Source organism: Mirounga leonina, unplaced genomic scaffold (genome assembly GCF_011800145.1).
Source record: "Mirounga leonina isolate KUSES-001 unplaced genomic scaffold, KU_Mleo_1.0 Mir_101595, whole genome shotgun sequence".
Lineage (NCBI taxonomy): Eukaryota > Metazoa > Chordata > Mammalia > Carnivora > Phocidae > Mirounga > Mirounga leonina.
The window spans coordinates 4,392,883-4,412,371 of record NW_023270158.1 but is presented as its reverse complement, the minus strand read 5'-3'; the positions used below and the strand labels follow the sequence as shown (position 1 = coordinate 4,412,371).

General features: G+C 36.8%; 1 protein-coding gene across 1 annotated transcript in view; it reads right to left on the bottom strand.

Moving 5' to 3' along the window:
* CDKL5 (cyclin dependent kinase like 5) overlaps positions 1 to 19,489 on the bottom strand; it is a 204,906-nt gene that overhangs the window by 113,568 nt on the left and 71,849 nt on the right. The window contains exons 2-3 of the mRNA XM_035000328.1: positions 13,243 to 13,466; positions 9,511 to 9,545 (exon numbers count right to left, since the gene is read on the bottom strand). Of these exons, the coding sequence (XP_034856219.1) occupies positions 9,511 to 9,545; positions 13,243 to 13,306 (99 nt within the window). The 5' untranslated portion in view covers positions 13,307 to 13,466. The remainder of the gene's footprint in view (positions 1 to 9,510; positions 9,546 to 13,242; positions 13,467 to 19,489) is intronic.

The window sequence follows — 19,489 nt, the reverse complement described above, 5'->3', positions numbered from 1 at the left end:
GGGAAGAGGCAGGCAGAGGGAGAAGCAGGCTCCCCGCTGAGCAAGGAGCCCGATGCGGGACTCGATCCCAGGACCCTGGGATCATGACCTGAGCCAAAGGCAGGTGCTTAACTGACTGAGACACCCAGGCGTCCCGACAAACCAGATTTTAAGCCAAAGACTGTATTGAGAGATGAGGAAGGACACTATATCATACTTAAAGGGTCTATCCAACAAGAAGATCTAACAATTGTAAATATTTATGCCCCTAACATGGGAGCAGCCAATTATATAAGCCAATTAATAATAAAATTAAAAAAAACACATCAATAATAATACAATAAGAGTAGGGGACTTCAACACCCCCCTCACTGCAATAGACAGATCATCTGAGCAGAAGACCAACAAGGAAATAAGGGCTTTGAATGACACACTGGACCAGATGGACTTCACAGATATATTTAGAACATTCCATCTTAAAGCAACAGAACACACATTCTTCTCGAGTGCACATGGAACATTCTCCAAAGTAGATCACCTCCTGGGTCATAAATCAGGCCTCAACCAGTACCAAAAGACTGAGATCATTTCCTGCATATTCTTGGACCATAATGCTTTGAACCTGGAACTCAATCACAAGAGGAAATTTGGAAAGAACTCAAATACATGGAGGCTAAAGAGCATCCTACTAAAGAATGAATCGGTTAACCAGGAAATTAAAGAAGAATTTAAAAAATTCATGGAAACAAATGAAAATGAAAACACAACTGTTCAAAATCTTTGAGAGGGAAGTATATAGCAATACAAGTCTTTCTCAAGAAACAAGAAAGGTCTCAAATACACAACCTAAACTTACACCTAAAGGAGCTGGAGAAAGAACAGCAAATAAAGCCTAAACCCAGCAGAAGAGAAATAATAAGGATTAGAGCAGAAATCAATAAAATAGAAACCAAAAGAATAGTAGAACAGATCAACGAAACAAGAAGCTGGATCTTTGAAAGAATAAGACTGATAAACCCCCGGCCAGACTTATCAAGAAGAAAAGAGAAAGGACCCAAATTAATAAAATCATCAACGAAAAAGGAGAGATCAGAACCAACATCAAAGAAAAACAAACAATTATTAAGAACATATCATGAGCAACATATGCCAACAACTTAGGCAATCTAGAAGAAATGGATGCATTCCTAGCGACATATAAACTAACAAACTAAAACAGGAAGAAACAGAAAACCGAACGGACCCATAACCACCAAGGAAATTGAAGCAGTCATCAAAAATCTCCCAACAAACAAGAGCCCAGGGCCAAATGGCTTCCCAGGGGAATTCTACCAAACATTTAAAGAAGAATTAACACCTATTCTTCTGAAGCTGTTTCAAAAAACAGAAATGGAAGGAAAACTTCCAAACTCATTCTATGAGGCCAGCATTACCTTAATCCCAAAACCAAGGACCCCACCAAAAAGGAGAATTACACACCAATATCCCCGATAAACATGGATGCAAAAATTCTCACCAAGATACTACCCAATAGGATCTAACGGTACATTAAAATGATGATTCACCACAACTAAGTGCGATTTATTCCTGGGCTGCAAGGGTGGTTCAACATCCACAAATTAATCAATGTGATACAGTACATAAATAAAACAAAGGACTGGGGCACCTGGGTGGCTCAGTCGTTAAGCATCTGCCTTCGGCTCAGGTCATGATCTCAGGGTCCTGAGATCGAGCCCCGCATCGGGCTCCCCGCTCTGCAGGAAGCCTGCTTCTCCCTCTACCACTCCCCTGCTTGTGTTCCCTCTCTCGCTGTGTCTCTCTCTGTCAAATAAATAAATAAAATCTTTAAAAAAATAAAACAAAGGACAAGAATCATATGATCATCTCAATAGATGCAGAAAAACCATCTGAGAACGTACAGCATCCTTTCTTGATTAAAACTCTGAATTCACAGTGTAGGGATAGAAGGAACATACCTCAATATCATAAAAGCCATCTACAAAAAGCCCACAGTGAATATCATTCTCAATGGAAAACACTGAGAGCTTTTCTCCTAAGGTCAGGAACACGGCAGGGATGTCCACTATCACCACTGCTATTCAACATAGTACTAGAAGTCCTAACCTCAGCAAACAGACAACAAAAAGAAATAAAATGCATCCAAATCAGCAAAGAAGTCAAACTCTCACTCCCCACAGATGACATGATACTTTATGTAGAAAACCCAAAGACTCCACCCCAAAATTGCTAGAACTCACAGGATTAAGCAATGTGGCAGGATATAAAATCAATGCACAGAAATCAGTCGCATTTCTATACACTAACAATGAGACAGAAGAAAGAGAAATTAAGGAGTCGATCCCATTTACAATTGCACCCAAAACCATAAGATACCTAGGAATAAACCTAACCAAAGAGGCAAAAGATCGGTACTCAGAAAACTATAGAACACCCATGAAAGAAATTGAGGAAGACACAAAGAAATGGGAAAACGTCCCATTTTCATGGATTGGAAGAACAAATACTGTTAAATGTCTATGCTACCTAGAGCAATCTATACATTCAATGCAATCCCTATCAAAACACCATCAACTTTTTTCACAGAGCCAGAACAAATAATCCTAAAATTTGTATGGAACCAGAAAAGACCCTGAATACCCAAGGGAATGTGGAAAAAGAAAACCAAAGCTGGTGGCATCACAATTCTGGATTTTATTATAAAGCTATAATCATCAAGACAGTATGGTACTGGCACAAAAACAGACATAAAGATCAATGGAACAGAATAGAGAACCCAGAAATGGACCCTCAACTCTATGGTCAACTAATCTTGGACAAAGCAGGAAAGAATATCCAATGGAAAAAAGACAGTCTCTTCAACAAATGGTGTTGAGAAAATTGGACAGCCACATGCAGAAGAATGAAACAGGACCATTTCCTTACACCATTCACAAAAATAGACTCAAAATGAATGAAAAACCTAAATGTGAGACAGGAATCCATCAAAATCCTAGAGAAGAACAGAGGCACCAACCTCTGTGACCACGGCCGCAGTAACTTCTTGCTAGACACGTCTCCAAAAACAAGGGAAACAAAGGTAAAAATGAACTATTGGGACTTCATCAAGACAAAAGGCTTTTGCACAGCAAAGGAAACAGTCAACAAAACCAAAAGAAAACTGACAGAATGGGAGAAGATATTTGCAATGACATATCAGATAAAGGGCTAGTACCCAAAATCTATAAAGAATTTATCAAACTCAACACCCAAAGAACAAAGACATGAACAGACATTTCTCCAAAGACACACAAATGGCCACCAGACACATGAAAAAATGCTCAACATCACTCGGCATCAGGGCAATACAAATCAACACCACAATGAGACACCACCTCACAACAGTCAGAATGGCTAAAATTACCCACTCAGGAACTGACAGATGTTGGCAAGGATGTGGAAAAAGGGGAACCCTCCTACACTGTTGGTGGGAATGCAAGCTGGTGCAACCACTCTAGAAAACCATATGGAGGTTCCTCAAAAAGTTGAAACTAGAGCTATCCCATGACCCTGCAATTGCACTACTGGGTATTTACCCCAAAGATACAAATGTAGTGATCCGAAGGGGCACCTGCAACCTAGTGTTTATAACAGGAATGTCCACAATAGCCAAACTATGGAAAGAGCCCAAATGTCCATTCACTAATGAATGAAGATGTAGCGTGTGTGTGTATGTGTGTGTACTCAGCCATCAAAAAAATGAAATCTTGCCATTTGCAATGATGTGGATAGAATTAGAGGGTATTGTGCTAAGCGAAATAAGTTAATCAGAGAAAGACAATTATATGATCTCACTCATGTGGAATTTAAGAAACAAAACAGAGGATTACAGGGGAAGAGAGGAAAAAATAAAACAAGACGAAATCAGAGAGGGAGACAAACCATAAGAAACTCTTATTCATAGGAAACAAACTGAGCGTTGCTGGAGGGGAGAGGGGTGGGGGGATGGGGTAACTGGGTGATGGACATTAAGGAGGGCATGTGATGTAATGAGCACTGGGTATTATATAAGACTGATGAATCACTGACCTCTACCTCTGAAACTAATAATACATTATATGTTAATTAATTAAATTTAAATTTAGCAGAATCTGAAATACAGAGTATTATAATACAAAGAAGTATGATTTTGATAAGACTTTCGTAGTGTTCCAGAAACTGTTCTACAATTAATTGGATCAGCAAGAAAAGCTAGGTCAAGAGAGGAACCCACACAGAAGTAATGGTTTATGAGTGCCCCTTTAAGAGTAGACAGAAGATATCCTCGCCCACTAATTCCTATAATCTTTGTTCCTGACCCAATGTCCAGTTGAACAGTGGCATCTCGTTAATCTCCATAACCTGCAGTAAATTAAAGTCATTTAGAAAAGTGTGATTACTTAAAAAAATGATTATGGTGAAATAATACTGAAATATTTCCAGCTACTTACAATCTTTATTAAAAACCCAAGCCTCTAATTTTCTTCAAATGGTAGAAATTTTGTACACAAGAAGCAGGAATCCACATCCTACTTATATTTAAATAAGGAGGAAAGTAATGACAAAGAAAATAATATAATTAATCCCATATATTCAGTTTGCCATTGTTGATTCATCTCTTTTAAGTTGTGTTTTAAAAGCTCAATTCACTTGTAAAACTTAAATCTAAAAAAAATTTTTAAGGCTTCTTTCACATAATGTGGAAAAAAGCTGAAACAACGTTTATTTTTAGTAGAAAATAACTACCATTTTAGATGGCACACTATAAATAATCTGTTAAACTGGTGATGGTTCACTGACTTTTCCCTCAAGTATCTGCTTAAAATAGTTGTTTTTTATTTTTAAAAATGACCGAATCACCATTCAGCTTTTTTGTAGAAAACAAAATTAATCTGAAAAAGAAAAACAGGAATCAGTAATTCAAAATATATAATGCATGCTAAAAATGAACGCTTATAGCAAAAGATAAATTGTGCATAATAAGTGATTAATAACCCAAGAATGCCTTTTAGTGGGGCAAAATATGGGTATTCCTGACTAGTGAATATTTAATCACATCTATTCCTCCTACTATTCTCAATCTCAATTTCTCAACTCTCAAAAGAGAAAAATGGCACAATCTGGATTTTCTCAACCTGCTCTCTCCTTAACCTCCTGCAATTTGGCATTCAATGTACCATTTCACTTAAAGGGGTCATCAATAAATGACAATATTAAATGAAATGGGTTTTCTCATCCCTCAATCCTTATCATCATGGATCTTTTTATGGATTTTTACACTGTTGGTGAGTACCATTTTTAAAAATCTTTCTTCCTTGCTTTCTAGATGTCTGCCTCCCACTCCTTTCAGTACGACTATTTAAGGCATGCCCTTAACTCTGCTCTGCACCCCCCCTTGGAAGGTCCATAACATTTCACAGTTATGCTCAAGTTAGTGATTTCTGGCATCAGACGAAGCCTGGTTCCACCACTTCTTAGCTGCATAATCTTGGCCCTAACACAGAACCTCTCTAATGACTCCACTTTCTTATCTGTAAAACGGTGTAAGAGTAGGGCTGTTGTGAGTAGTAAATGGACAACATCTAGCAGACTTAACTGGCATACGTTAGATGCTCAATATGTGGTATTTATTATCAGGTTTGGTATTCTGCTGCCATTTTATTCTTTTTTATGAAAGCCAAACTCATTATTTCTCCCCCAAAACTTACATACCCTTTATAAGTTTGTAAGTCATATAAATAATAGCAGTGATTTTTCAGTTTAGCACAAACCCCTGGGATCATCTCTAATCCTTCCACAGGGACCTGGTACTCTACAATAGCTCTCTACAGTGGTGTTCATTTTTGGTTCTATAATTTAAGTCAACTTTATTATGTATTAAATACTTCTACGCTCTACCCCAATGCTGGATTCTTCATGCCTTTGTGTAATTAGCTATATGTCACCTACCACTTCAAAACAAACAAAAATTTCTCATATGTCAACCTCAGCCACAGGAAAGGAAATACATGAATCACCACTTCCTTGTCCTAGGATCAATTAGCATTGCCTCCCAACCTCTCTCAATCAGGCTGCACAAAGCCTTGTCTCCAGTTCTAATCACATCTCCCTATGTCACTACATTCCATTTGCCCTACTTTGTTGTAAGGATGACCTCTCTGAGTTTCTGCAAAGAAAAGTATGCTGTAAAATAAGCATAAGCACTTCAAAGCAGACATGCAAATAAAAAGAGAACCAGCAATGCATATCTGGAGAGTAAAGGTCCAAATGAGAACTTCTTCCAAATGTGAGTAGTCCTAAGGTGCCGTAAGTAGCTTAACACTTAGTACTAAGAATTTTCATATATATGCCAATGTGCATATATACAATAAACAGAAGCTGTGAAAAAGAGAGTACAGTTATGTATTTCTTTTTTAATTGTTCAGCATTTGTTTCAGAAAATTAATAAGTATGGTCTTTGGCCTAGAATAACCCAATACCACTTTGTGTTCACAATAGACAAGATACATTTGTTTATAAACATGACCTCTAAATTTCTTGCAACAGTATATGATTTAAAACAATAACTTTCTTTCATACTTGCTCAAATATATAATGCGCTAGGAATTATTTAATTATATATACACCCACAGCTAACCTTATCCAAAAGAGATCAAATTGATGTATAAGTGGTCACACGTACCTACGCATACGTAATCATACAGACCTGATTTAAACATTTTTATAAGCGTTTCATTAAGTCTTTAAAAGCTATTCAAGGGGCGCCTGGGTGGCTCAGTCGTTAAGCGTCTGCCTTCGGCTCAAGTCATGATCCCAGGGTCCTGGGATCAAGCCCTACATCGGGTTACCTGTTCTGTGGGAAGCTTGCTTCTCCCTCTCCCACTCCCCCTGCTTGTGTTCCTTCTCTCGCTGTGTCTCTCTCTCTCAAATAAATAAAATCTTAAAAAATAATAATAAATAAAAGCTATTCAAAATATATAGGTATGATTATTTTACATATCATGGGTACAACAGGGAGGATTATATCCATTTTTAAATATAACATGAGATTTCATAGTAGTCCATTTGTTTGATCCCAAAGGGTAAATCTTAGAAGCATCAAATTCTCCCTTTTTGGATAATGCGGAAAAGACTGAAGCTCTGATTCTAGCTGAAAAGAGGATATATCTCTAACAAGTCTAATGACTAAACAGTTTCAGATTCTAAAAAGAGTTTTATATTACTCTGAGGTAGGCACTAATTTAGCTTTACATTTTCCATCCAGCAATATCTGTTTAGATGCATGTAAAGGAAAAAGCAACAATACTTGGAGAGCTGGTCTGTGAGTCCCTTATTTAGTGAAGGGCAGTGAAAAGAGATATTTTTTAGATGCAATGTCATTTGCAGCAACCTCATGGGTTATTTTTTTTTTTTTAAGATTTTATTTATTTGACAGAGAGACACAGAGAGAAAGGGAACACAAGCAGGGGAAGTGGGAGAGGGAGAAGCAGGCTCTCCTCTGAGCAGGGAGCCCGATGCGGGGCTCGATCCCGGGACCCTGGGATCATGACCTGAGCCGAAGGCAGACGCTTAACGACTGAGCCACCCAGGTGCCCCACCTCATGGGTTATTTTATCAAATATCTCTTCTACCTCTTCAGACCGTAAGCCAGACAAGAGCAAGAAAACTATGGTTTATTCGTCCTTTTAACTCAAACTGCCCTAGGAATCTGAGTTCATGTTTAGAGATGGTTTCCGAAGAGCAGAGATAACCTGTTCTCATCTACTTTCATTATGGGCCCATCTTGCTGGGATTAACAGTGTGCATTATGAGAACCAGGTACAGGTAACAAACATATCTTCATACATGAATAAACCAGACACAGGGAAAGATAAAAACAATATATTCAACTAGTAAAGTTTATTTTTACATAAAGGCACAAAGAGAGCTTAGATAAGGTAAAAAAAAAAAGTATAGGGGAAACAGTCATAGGAAGAAGTGGGACAAGACTGAGAGAAAACACTGTTAGAAGATTTACATTATGTATCAGAAATCTTTCAATTTCAAAACTCAAAGATTAAGAACTGAAGCATCCGTTTATTATGCTACATAAACAGAGCCATGGTATAAAAGGAAGTATTATGTTTATTTAAAGAGTCAAATTTACAACCTATTTCCCCTGAGTAGTATCCACCAAGGAATTTTATTTTTTTAAAGCTTCAGAAATGTATTATAACTCAAGGCAACTCATTAACAGTGTAGCAATTCATTAGAGAGCTTTTCATTTGTTTAATTTCCAACTGCAGTAATATTCCTTAATGAGGTATTCAAGGTGCTAAATTTATTTTGATTATGTTTAATTTATTATTTTAAATTCTTAATCATCCTAAATCAATAACCACAGTATTCAAACCATTTTTTGAGGATTTACTGGCAGAGATCTTCAGGTAACTATTACCAACATAGATACTTTGAACACCCAATTTTAAGAATAGAAAATTAATTGAAGAGATTTATGATCTAAAACCCAAAAATACATCAACTGTCATGAAGCCTTATATCCAAAACATACTATTTTGTACAAGAGGAAAGAAAAAACATAAAAACGGTATCTTCTTTATTTATGCATATATACACATACATATGTTATGATAGATTTGAGAGTTTAAATTATGTCTTGAGCTAAATTTTTAAACTCATCTCAGATATAAATAATTCCATTAGAAAATAGCACAAAAAACTTTAATCTTTGGTCTTAACAAAATTATACACAAAATAGCATGAGGCCAGATACTAATACTCAGACTAGGTATACCATAACATGAAAATATTTAACCTAACATTTAAAATTTACAGCTGCAACACTTGCCACCTTAGTCTCTGAGTAAAACATGCTTATCACTGAGCAACAGCTATGGGAATCCTGAAATAACTTCCCTGAATAATTGGTGATAAGAGTCAAATAATCTATACTATATAGTATAGTAAATAATCTATATAGTAAGATCCATTTCAAGGCTACTCAAGGGTGATCAACTACAACCAATAATGATAATCATACACAATTATCTGAAGCCCTATTTCATAACCAAACACCTATCTGCTACCTTTCGAAATCTGGATTCAGATCTACCAAGCACTGTAAGTTATTGGGTCTACGTGAAAAATAATGACTGAATGAAACGTCTTCTTGCTCATAAGTACTTGAACATAAATCTCTCACTACCTTGATTTCTTCTATATCACCTTTTCTCTCTTCCCATTAGGAAGCTTTTCACCTATACACTAGGGCAGTTGAGAAAAAACAGCATATGACTGCAAATAACTAATGACTACCTAATCATGATAAAGCTTGTCCAAAAGTAGTCTTTTTCTAGGTTCACATGTTCATTCTACTTCATTAAGCATCATTATCGTAGCCAGTTTTAATTATATGCCCACATGCACAGAACAATACATTAGTTTCTAAACAGTTAAACATACACATTATTTTCTTTTTAAAAACCATGTACTTGCCTTGTGTCTGCATTTAAGTACAACTCCATAGGCTCCTACAATAAAAAGAAATAAAAAATTAGGGGACATATACAAACCATAGCTCTTAGAGAAGTAAAAGTTCTATTACATTTATATTGGCTATCAGTATCTGATATAATAATGGTTCCTAAAATGACAATACCCTGCAGTGATAATGCAATGAGCCTCATACAAACAAAATGTGGATATTTAGTATATATATATTTTTTTTATAAAACAAGAGTATAAGCAACTCATTTACCCAACAAGTATTTTTAAATGTTTCTCTTTTTAAAGAAAACTTCACTTGAAACGTTTTAAATTTAAGCTTAAAATTACTGGAGACAAGATATGGACATAAGAACTTTAAGAGTAAATGGAAAGGGCGCCTGGGTGGCTCAGTTCGTTGAGCGACTGCCTTCGGCTCAGGTCATGATCCTGGAGTCCCAGGATCGAGTCCCGCATCGGGCTCCCTGCTCGGCAGGGAGTCTGCTTCTCCCTCTGACCCTCCTCCTTCTCATGCTCTCTGTCTCTCATACTCTCTGTCTCAAATAAATAAATAAAATCTTAAAAAAAAATTAAAAAATAAAAAAAAAGAGTAAATGGAAAAAAAAAAAAACTCAAAAGACTGTAGAAAACGTAAAATTTAAAAGCTAATTGTTTCCCAATAGTAAGCTCAGGTACCAAGCCTACCAAATATGTTTTCAGTCCTAGGAGACATTTAAATACTCTTCCAGGATACTGGAATGTCTTTCCTGACTGGCAGAATAATACAGGCTTAAGCATTCCAATTAATAACTAGTAGGAATTGCTACATTTTTGCCATAAATAAAGACTCAGTGCAAAGGCACAGACCATAAGTAGTCCAAGGCTTTCTGGCCATTTATAGCCAAGCACTTCCACTTTCTTTGGTATACTTTGATGAGATTCATCACTATAGTTTGGGTTACTTATCCTCTTACCTAGCCGAAAAACTTCTTTAGAGGCAGAACAGAATTGACAGCAAGGTACCCAGGAAACTGAGGTTAGAGTTAAAACTGTGACAACCTAATTAGCAGAATCAAAATGTAATGTACAGTAACTTGAGGTTTGTAGAAATGTCAAGAACATTAACAGACAGACAAAGTCTGCATACATCTATGACAAGGGAACTTCAGAGAGATGAAATTGGGAAATGTGTCTCAAACAGAATCTGGAGAACCGGAACAAGTCTCCCTCACTTTGGTGGAGATGGATGAATCTTATTATCATAGTCAGGACGGAATCAGCTACTACAACCATCCAACTTAATTCCACAATCACCAGGCAATCCTTCAATCCCATTTTAACTGCTCATGCCAGTTTTTCAATGGAATGAAAATACACGGCCCAGGCTACAGGAATGCAGAGTTTACTAGACAGTTTTTAGTTTCCATAATATATATGTATTTCTGAGGTAGTTTACAAAGAAAAAATATATAGCAATGATGGTTTTGACTATAACTAAAACTGACATATTCTGAGCACTCTAGTAGTTTACTTAATCTGAGCTAATTCCTAAGGAGATGATCACCTACAGGTATATTAAGAAAACCAAGGTTGTGATCCAGAAAAACTGGGGCCCAGAATTTGAAACATTCCAACCCTGCTATATCCTATGAGCTGACTGGCTCCAATCAGTAGCTTTACTGCATTAGTTTCTAATTATAACACTTTGGAAAAAAACAAACAAAAAAAGGCAGCTATATAAAACAGTAGATAAGATATCAAGAATGAATTTTATTGGGGTGCCAGGGTGGCTCAGTCGACTAAGTGTCTGCCTTCAGCTCAGGTCATGATCTCAGGGTCCTGGGATAGAGCCCCACATCGGACTCCCTGCTCAGTGGGGAGTCTGCTTCTCCCTGTCACTCTCCCTCTGTGTTCTCTCTCTCTCAAATAAATAAATAAAATCTTTTTAAAAAGAAATTACTAAAAAAAAGAAAAAGAATGAATTTTATTTACATAATTACTATCAATGAAGAAAAGGAAAAGGAGTTGACTGGTGAAGGGAGAAGGATCCATTCTTTTTATATGGTTTCGACTTCAGACCTTAGAGCAAGCACCCAATAATTAGACTGTATTTTTTTTTTTAAGATTTATTTATTTTAGAGAGAGACAGAGAGAGAACAAGAGCACAGGGGGAGGGGCAGAAGGAAAGTGAGAGAGAATCCCAAGCAGATTCCGTGCCCAGCACAGGGCACAATGTGGGACTTGATCTCACAGCCCTGAGATCACAACCTGAGCCAAAACCAAAATCAGGCACTTAACCGACTGCACTGCCCAGTCACCCAGACTGTATTTTAATTGTTTCTCTTTATTTGAAAAGGATTTAACTACTTAATATTAAAATCTAGAACAGCTTTGCTGTTCACAGGTAAATCTTCAAAACCTCTTTTAAAATTCACATTTGAAAATTCATAAAATAAAAATTTTTATAACATTTGCTTTAAAGATATAAATGCTAGGGGCACCTGGATGGCTCAGTCAGTTAAGCCTCTGACTCTTGATTCAGCTCAAGTGGTCATAAGATCAAGCCCCACACTGGGCTCCAGGCTGGGCGTGAAGCCTGCTTAAGATTCTCTCTCTCTCCCTCTCACTCTGCCCCTCTTCCTCCTCCCTTCCCCCTCTAAAAAAATAAATAAATGCTAAGAAACCATAATTATAATTACTCATACCCTGTTAACAGAATCATTTCTCAAAATCTCCATAAAGTTATCTTTAAGTCAAAAGCAAAAATTACTAAGAAGGAAAAATCAGGCGGGCACCTGGATGGCTCCGTGGGTTAAGTGTCTGCCCATGCTCAGGTCATGATCCCAAGGTCCTGTGATCGACCCCACACATGCGGCTCCCTGCTCAGTGGGGAGTTGCCTTCTCCCTCACCCTCTGCCCCTCCCCGCCACTGTGCTCTCTCCTGCTCTAATAAATAAAATCTTTTAAAAAAAAAAAAAAAAGAAGGAAAATCAGGAAGACTTAAGAAAAATGAATTACCATATTTCATCAAATTAATGATGTCATTAATCATAAGCATTATTTTATGTACTACTAGGGGGGGAAAAGAACTGCCATTTAAACCATGACATGCTATGGATTATAACTCACATCCTGATTTCAGAAATGTTAAAATATAACCAAGTTGTGTGCCTCAGAATTTATAAAAATGTGGTTTGTCATTCTCAAAGACAAATAGAAGTTATTCACTTATTTACCATGTATTAAGCAAAATTTAACTTATACAAATAAATTTTAAGTTATCCAAAATAAACTTGATATAAAAATAAAATGTAACAAAAAATTATAGACTATGAAACCGTAATTGCTAATGAAAACAATGAAATGAAGGCAGCCTTGGGAAACCTGGCTGGCTCAGTCAGAAGAGCATGCAACTCGACCTTGGGGTTGTGAGTTTGAGCCCCACCTTCAGTGTAGAGATTACTTAAAAAAAATAAAATCTTTAAAAAAAAAAAAAAAAGAAAAGAAAAAAGAAATGAAGGCAGCCTTAAGAAATATCTGATTTAGTAAATTTTAAAGGGCTTTAAAATATTAACTTTCAATTGGAGAATAAAACCCAAATAGCACAATTTTATTTTTAATATTTCACTTAAGCACATATCTGAATTAATATAGGTAAAATTAACAGGATCTGAATTAGTAACCTTTTCAGTGGTAAGTATAACTACATACATTGCTCAGAAACTCAAGGAATGCTAAACTTACCTTCACCTACAACCCCAAGGATCTCAAATTTATTCATCACATTACCAATGTTAGGAATCTTCATGAAGACAAACTCCTCTTTTGATGCAAGCCACAGAACATGGCATCAAGAAAGAACTTCTAAGAAAGTTGTGAAGTAGAACCAAAATGTCGAAGGAAGAAATTCTCACAGGTTGGCGGGGACTTTCACATATTTGTTCTAATGTGAAGTATTAAATGATTCCCTGAAAGAGAAAAGAAAAAAGCCATTAAGTTTTATATTCAGCACTCTAATAATCTATCCTATTATTTTGTACAGTTTTTTTAAATGTTAATGTTTCATATACTTAAAAAAAAAAAAAAAAGAAAAAATAGCAAGAGAGAAGAACCCAAAATGGAACAAAAACAAATGTACCTAACTGTATTTGAAATGAATAACATAACCACATTGAAGCGGGGAGGGGGAGTCAGGGGGAAAAGAATTAACTCCAGGTAACTTTTGAAAACAATGTTTTAACTACACACTCTCCTCAAGCTAAAAACAAAAAAAATTATTTATAAACAAATACTATACTTATATACTTGTTTTTACACAGAGGTATGAAATTATGTTTGTTCTAGGACTGAGCAAATAAGTAAATAAATACATTGTGGATAATGAGAGTTTGGCTTCTTATTCTCATAAAAAGAAGTTACAAATATGAAAAGGATGAAGGCTTGGAATTAGAGCTAACCATAGGAGCTCAGTTCTTAATAGAAAGATGCAGAAATAGATATAAATGTGTGTGTAAATATACATACACACATATACATATTCCGTAGCTCTGTCTGCTGAGGAGGCCTAGAAGCAATGACACTCCAACATCCCACCAGGACAGCCAGTGCACCAATAAAAGGAAACAGCTTCCTCAGAGAAATGGCTGATTCCCAGGCAAGAGCAAGGAAAAGTACAATATGAGCCCAGCATATACTTTTGTGGTGCCAGAAAGGCTGGTAATGCTCAAAGAATGACAGGAGCATGTCTGAAGGACACAGGAATCTCTTCTGGTCAAATGAGAAACAACTAAACAAAATAAATGAAAATAGTAGATTATAAACCATAGAATAAAATAAAAACACACCAGTCCTTACTTACATAAATAAATGAGGGGAGAAGGAAAAGCTCTTTCTGAGAGTATAATTCCAAGTAATAAATGTAGTGATGGAATTAGAAAATCACCATTTGGCAACCACCCTGGTAATAATTATTTCAGGCAAGTATCATCAACATATGCTGAAACTAGTGGTTTAAGGTTTGATGGAAAACAGGATATTATCTAGTCTCAAAGTAGTTCCACTACAAAATAGCCACTAATTAAAAGGGGAAAAATAGTAATTTCATAGTGAAGAATCCTGCCAGACACCACCTTAATTAAGTGATCAAAGTTAACATTGTCAATAATAGAACAAGTCAACATCATATGCCTTCTGATAGGATACAACACAATGTCACTTCTGTGGCATTCCTTCCAAAAAGGTAAAACAGACAAGCCCAAACTGAAGGACATTCTACTAAGTAACTGTCCCGTATTCTTTAAAAATGTCTAAGTTAGGGCACCTGGGTGGCTCAGTTGGTTAAGCGACTGCCTTCGGCTCACGTCATGATTCTGGAGTTCCAGGATCGAGTCCCGCGTCGGGCTACCTGCTCAGCGGGGAGTCTGCTTCTCCCTCTCCCGCTCCCCCCTCTTGTGCTCTTTCTCTCTCTCACTCTGTCTCTCAAATAAATAAATAAAATCTTTAAAAAAAAAAAAAAAAGTCTAAGTTATAAAGGACAGGGAACCAAGTAACTGTTCCACAAAAGAAGATTAGGAGATGTAATAACTAAATATAATGTATGATCCTGGACTGGATTAAACCAGGACAAGAAAAAATATTTTTTTTACTAAAATTATTGAGTGATGTACCACATGTGACTGTGGTTAATATTATATATTTGAAAGTTGTTAAGAGAGTAGATCTTTCAAGTTCTCATCACAAGGAATAAAAATTGGTAACTGTGTGTAGTGATGAATGTTAACTAGACTTACTGTGATCATTTCACAATATATACAAATATCGAATCACTATGTTGTACACTTGAAACTAGTATGTTTCATGTCAATAATAGTTCAATTATGAATTAATAAGGTGCAGCCCAGAATCTCTAGAATAAGACAGTCTAATAAAAAAATTTAACAAAAAGGGCGCCTGGGCGGCTCAGTTGGTTAAGCGACTGCCTTCGGCTCAGGTCATGATCCTGGAGTCCCGGGATCGAGTCCCGCATCGGGCTCCCTGCTCCGCAGGGAGTCTGCTTCTCCCTCTGACCCTCCTCCCTCTCATGCTCTCTGTCTCTCATTCTATCTGTCTCAAATAAATAAATAAAATCTTTAAAAAAAAAAAAATTAACAAAAAAAGAACGAACACCAACATTTTTAGAGATAAAGTCTGCAACTTAAACCATTCAGGAAAAAAATAATAAGTACATGTGTATGGAGGAAGAGACAAAGAATGATTAAAATGTTAACATTTGGGGAATTTGGGTCAAGGGTCTATGAAACAGGAAATTCTTCGTACTATCTATGCAACTTTTCTCTAAATCTGAAATTATTTAAAAATAAGTTATTTTGTTTCAAAAAAACCTATCCCATCTTTATGAAAAATAACAGCTGTACCAACACAAAATATTGGTTTAAAAGGAAAAAATAAATCAAAACCAATAAATTCTTTGCTGCCTATGAAATTTGAAACTTTTTAAAAATAAGAGTACCCATGTGGTATGGAAAAGTACTGACTTAAAGTGTGCCTTTTCACATGCTGATGGTAGAAATACAAACTGATACAAGCTTTCTAAAGAGCAGCATGTCCATAATTAAATGCTTTTAAATGTTTATAGCATGATAAAGTATCTGACAAACTCATACAATAAACATCATTCATAAAGGCAAAATTTCTCAGAGACCTCTCTAAAAAAGTGGTATTTGAGTTGAAACATATCAGTAACAAGAAGGAACCAGCCATACGAAGATCTAAGTCAGTCACATTACAGGTAAAAGATGCTCAGAGTGCTTCTGAAAATGAATTATTCTTTTATTTTCTATAGCTGATTTGGAAGAACACCCAGGAAGTATTTAAATATCCCACTCTGCCAATAATGGCATGGCTCATTTCAAAGGAACCTTGAGATAAAAATTAAATCACTCCCACTAAGAAGACCCAGCCCCCCAAAAGTTATGTACCTAAGTATATATAAAGAACATTTGGTCCCACCTATTCTCTATATGGAAATGAAAATTGAGTAATGCAAACTGGGAATCAGAATTCAAACGTGAGGTAAATACATAATATAGGTGTCAAGAGCAGTCTTTTAACTACCAGTATTCATACTGAGAAAAAAACTGTATCCCAAATTAGATTTCACTACAATTTTATATGAATAACACTGAGTAATTTTTAAGACCTAAAAACTCAGATACTTTAGCTTCAACTAACTAAATAACTTGGATGAAATCCCTTTGAGGACAAATACAAATACTGGAGGAAATATTTTAAAACAGCCTAAAAACCCCAAAGACTTAAGATTGTAAAGAATTAGCTGGTTGAAATCAAGGCAAAAGAATTGGACCCAGAGATATAATCCGAACCACCCAAAATGGTTTCAGCTCTCAGGCACTTGAAGATCCAGAAAAAAAATGGGAGAAAAAAGCTCTTAAAACCTTTAAAACCCAGAAGCAAAAGTCAAAGGCAAGAGTGCCAAAGGAGGAAGTTTGATAAGCCACCACTCACTTAAAGCAGAAACCTCAGAGCTACACTCCCAGGATAAAGGAAACCAGAAATAAATCAGCCCTTGGACAGACTTGAATTACAGTTTCATGTTATCTGAGTGACCAAAACTCTCAGTGATGGATAACCTGGATGATGACCACACTCTAAAACTATACCAGATAAGGAGCTGGTAAGAAAACTAGGCAAGTTTGACTTTGATGAGAGATGGCGGACATCTAAATGTCTGAAGACTCTTTGAAAAAGAGGGAATAGAGCAGATGACTTGAATTACTTTAGGGGGAAGAACTAAGATCAGAGGTATAAGTGAAAAGGAGACAGATGTCAGCTCAGTAGTGACTGGACATCAATGAACCATCAATGGTTACTCATGCATTCTTATAAATCTCTTACTCATGCATTCTTTTTTTTTTTCTTTTTTTTTTTTTTAAGATTTTATTTATTTATTTGAGACAGAGAGAATGAGAGACAGAGAGCATGAGAGGGAGGAGGGCCAGAGGGAGAAGCAGACTCCCTGCGGAGCAGGGAGCCCGATGCGGGACTCGATCCCGGGACTCCAGGATCATGACCTGAGCCGAAGGCAGTCGCTTAACCAACTGAGCCACCCAGGCGCCCATCTTACTCATGCATTCTTATAAATATCTGTCACATAGCTGCAGTGGGCCAGACCACTTTAGACGCTTCAGGATACAGCAGTGAACAACACAGACAAGGCCCTTGCTCTCATGGAGCCTAATAAGGGGAGAGAGACAGTAAACAAACAAACATGATCATTCCAGGCACTGACAAGTATTACAAAGGAAAGAAAACAGTCTTTCGGTAACGGGGGGTGGGGGGGGTGGGGGGGGTGAAGAGACGACCCTCTTTTAGATAGGGTGGCCTGGGAAAGGCCTGTCTGAGGAGTTGAGATTTGAGCAAAATCTGTTTAATGTAAAGAAACAAGCCACAGGAACAGGGATGGGTGAAGAGCGTTCCAGAAGTACAAAGACCCACAGAGTTTGACAATTTCAAGGAACAAAGAAGACCTGTGATCTGAAGCATAGCAGACAAGAAGGGGACCAGCAGGGGGCAGGAAGAGGCCGCTGGATGCAGTTTGGCCTGGCCATGGTAGGAAAGTCATGCACTAAACTAGATGTCCTCTAAGATCCCTTCCAACATGAAAATTCTAAGAATCTTTTAAAAACCTTGAGTTTTTTTAGTATTAACTTTGTAAACAAATAACAGAATAAACTTTAAAGTGGATGTGTTCTGCACTAAGAAATACACCTAGAATTAAGCAAACTTGTCTCTGTATTGGCAAGCAAGTACCTACAAGAACTGACAGAAATGGAAGGCTTATAATTTATTTCATGTATTATTAGTATTGAATTTAAGAGTTGCCTGGGCCTTGAATGTTTCCTTTGTGCTGAAATTATAATCTTCATCTCAACGGGTCTTTTCTTCTTCCCAAAGAGAGTACCAAAATCAGTTGAATCATGAGTTTTGTTCTTGTCTCTGGCATTGTTTTTATACATACAAATGAGAGAACCATTTTGTCACTGAAAACGGCACAGGAATGAATTTGGTACATGACAAAACTTGTTATAAGAAAGTTTAAATGGTTTGAAAGCATCTTAAAACTCATGATCCATGTATAGAAAGAAACCATGTCTATGGAAAGCACAGCCTTGCAAAAAAACAAAAAATCCTAATTACTCTCCTTGGAGAATTTCTCCGTGTTGCATATAAGTGAGAAAATGCACTAGTTTTCCTCCTAGATGAGACCACATCACCCATAATTAATAATTTTTCTTTATTCTACCAATAGTAGAAAAAGTGATTTATCAATCCATTCTCTATAAATCAATTCCCATTATTAAATCCAACTGATATTTGACTATCATGAGTAACATACACACAGTTTAATACATAAACATTTCAAACTTCCAAACGTAGCTTTACCTCCCCACTGTCTACAATCCATCCACAAGGTAGGAAATTCAGTAACAACTCAATGGATCTCCTTCTACCCAGCTACTTGATATTTCACCTAAGCACTGCCAATCCTAGAGAACTCTTTAGTTTTCTGAGACTCCTAGGGCCTCATGATTCAGATTGCAAAAAAGAGCTCAACTCAGATCAGAGAAATTCAGGGTTCAAATTAATATTGTACTTTTTTTTTGTTTTTACTTAAGTAATCTCTACACCCCATGTGGGGCTCAAACTCATGACCCTGAGAACAAGAGTTGCATGCTCTTTCAATTGAGCCAACCAGGTACCCCAATATTGTACTATTTAAGACACACTATTGGGGGCACCTGGGTGGCTCAGTCGTTAAGCATCTGCCTTCAGCTCAGGTCATGATCCCAGGGTCCTGGGATCGAGCCCCGCGTGGGGCTCCCTGCTCGGCAGGAAGCCTGCTTCTCCCTCTCCCACTCCCTCTTCCTGTGTTCCCTCTCTCGCTGTGTCTCTCTCTGTTAAATAAATAAAA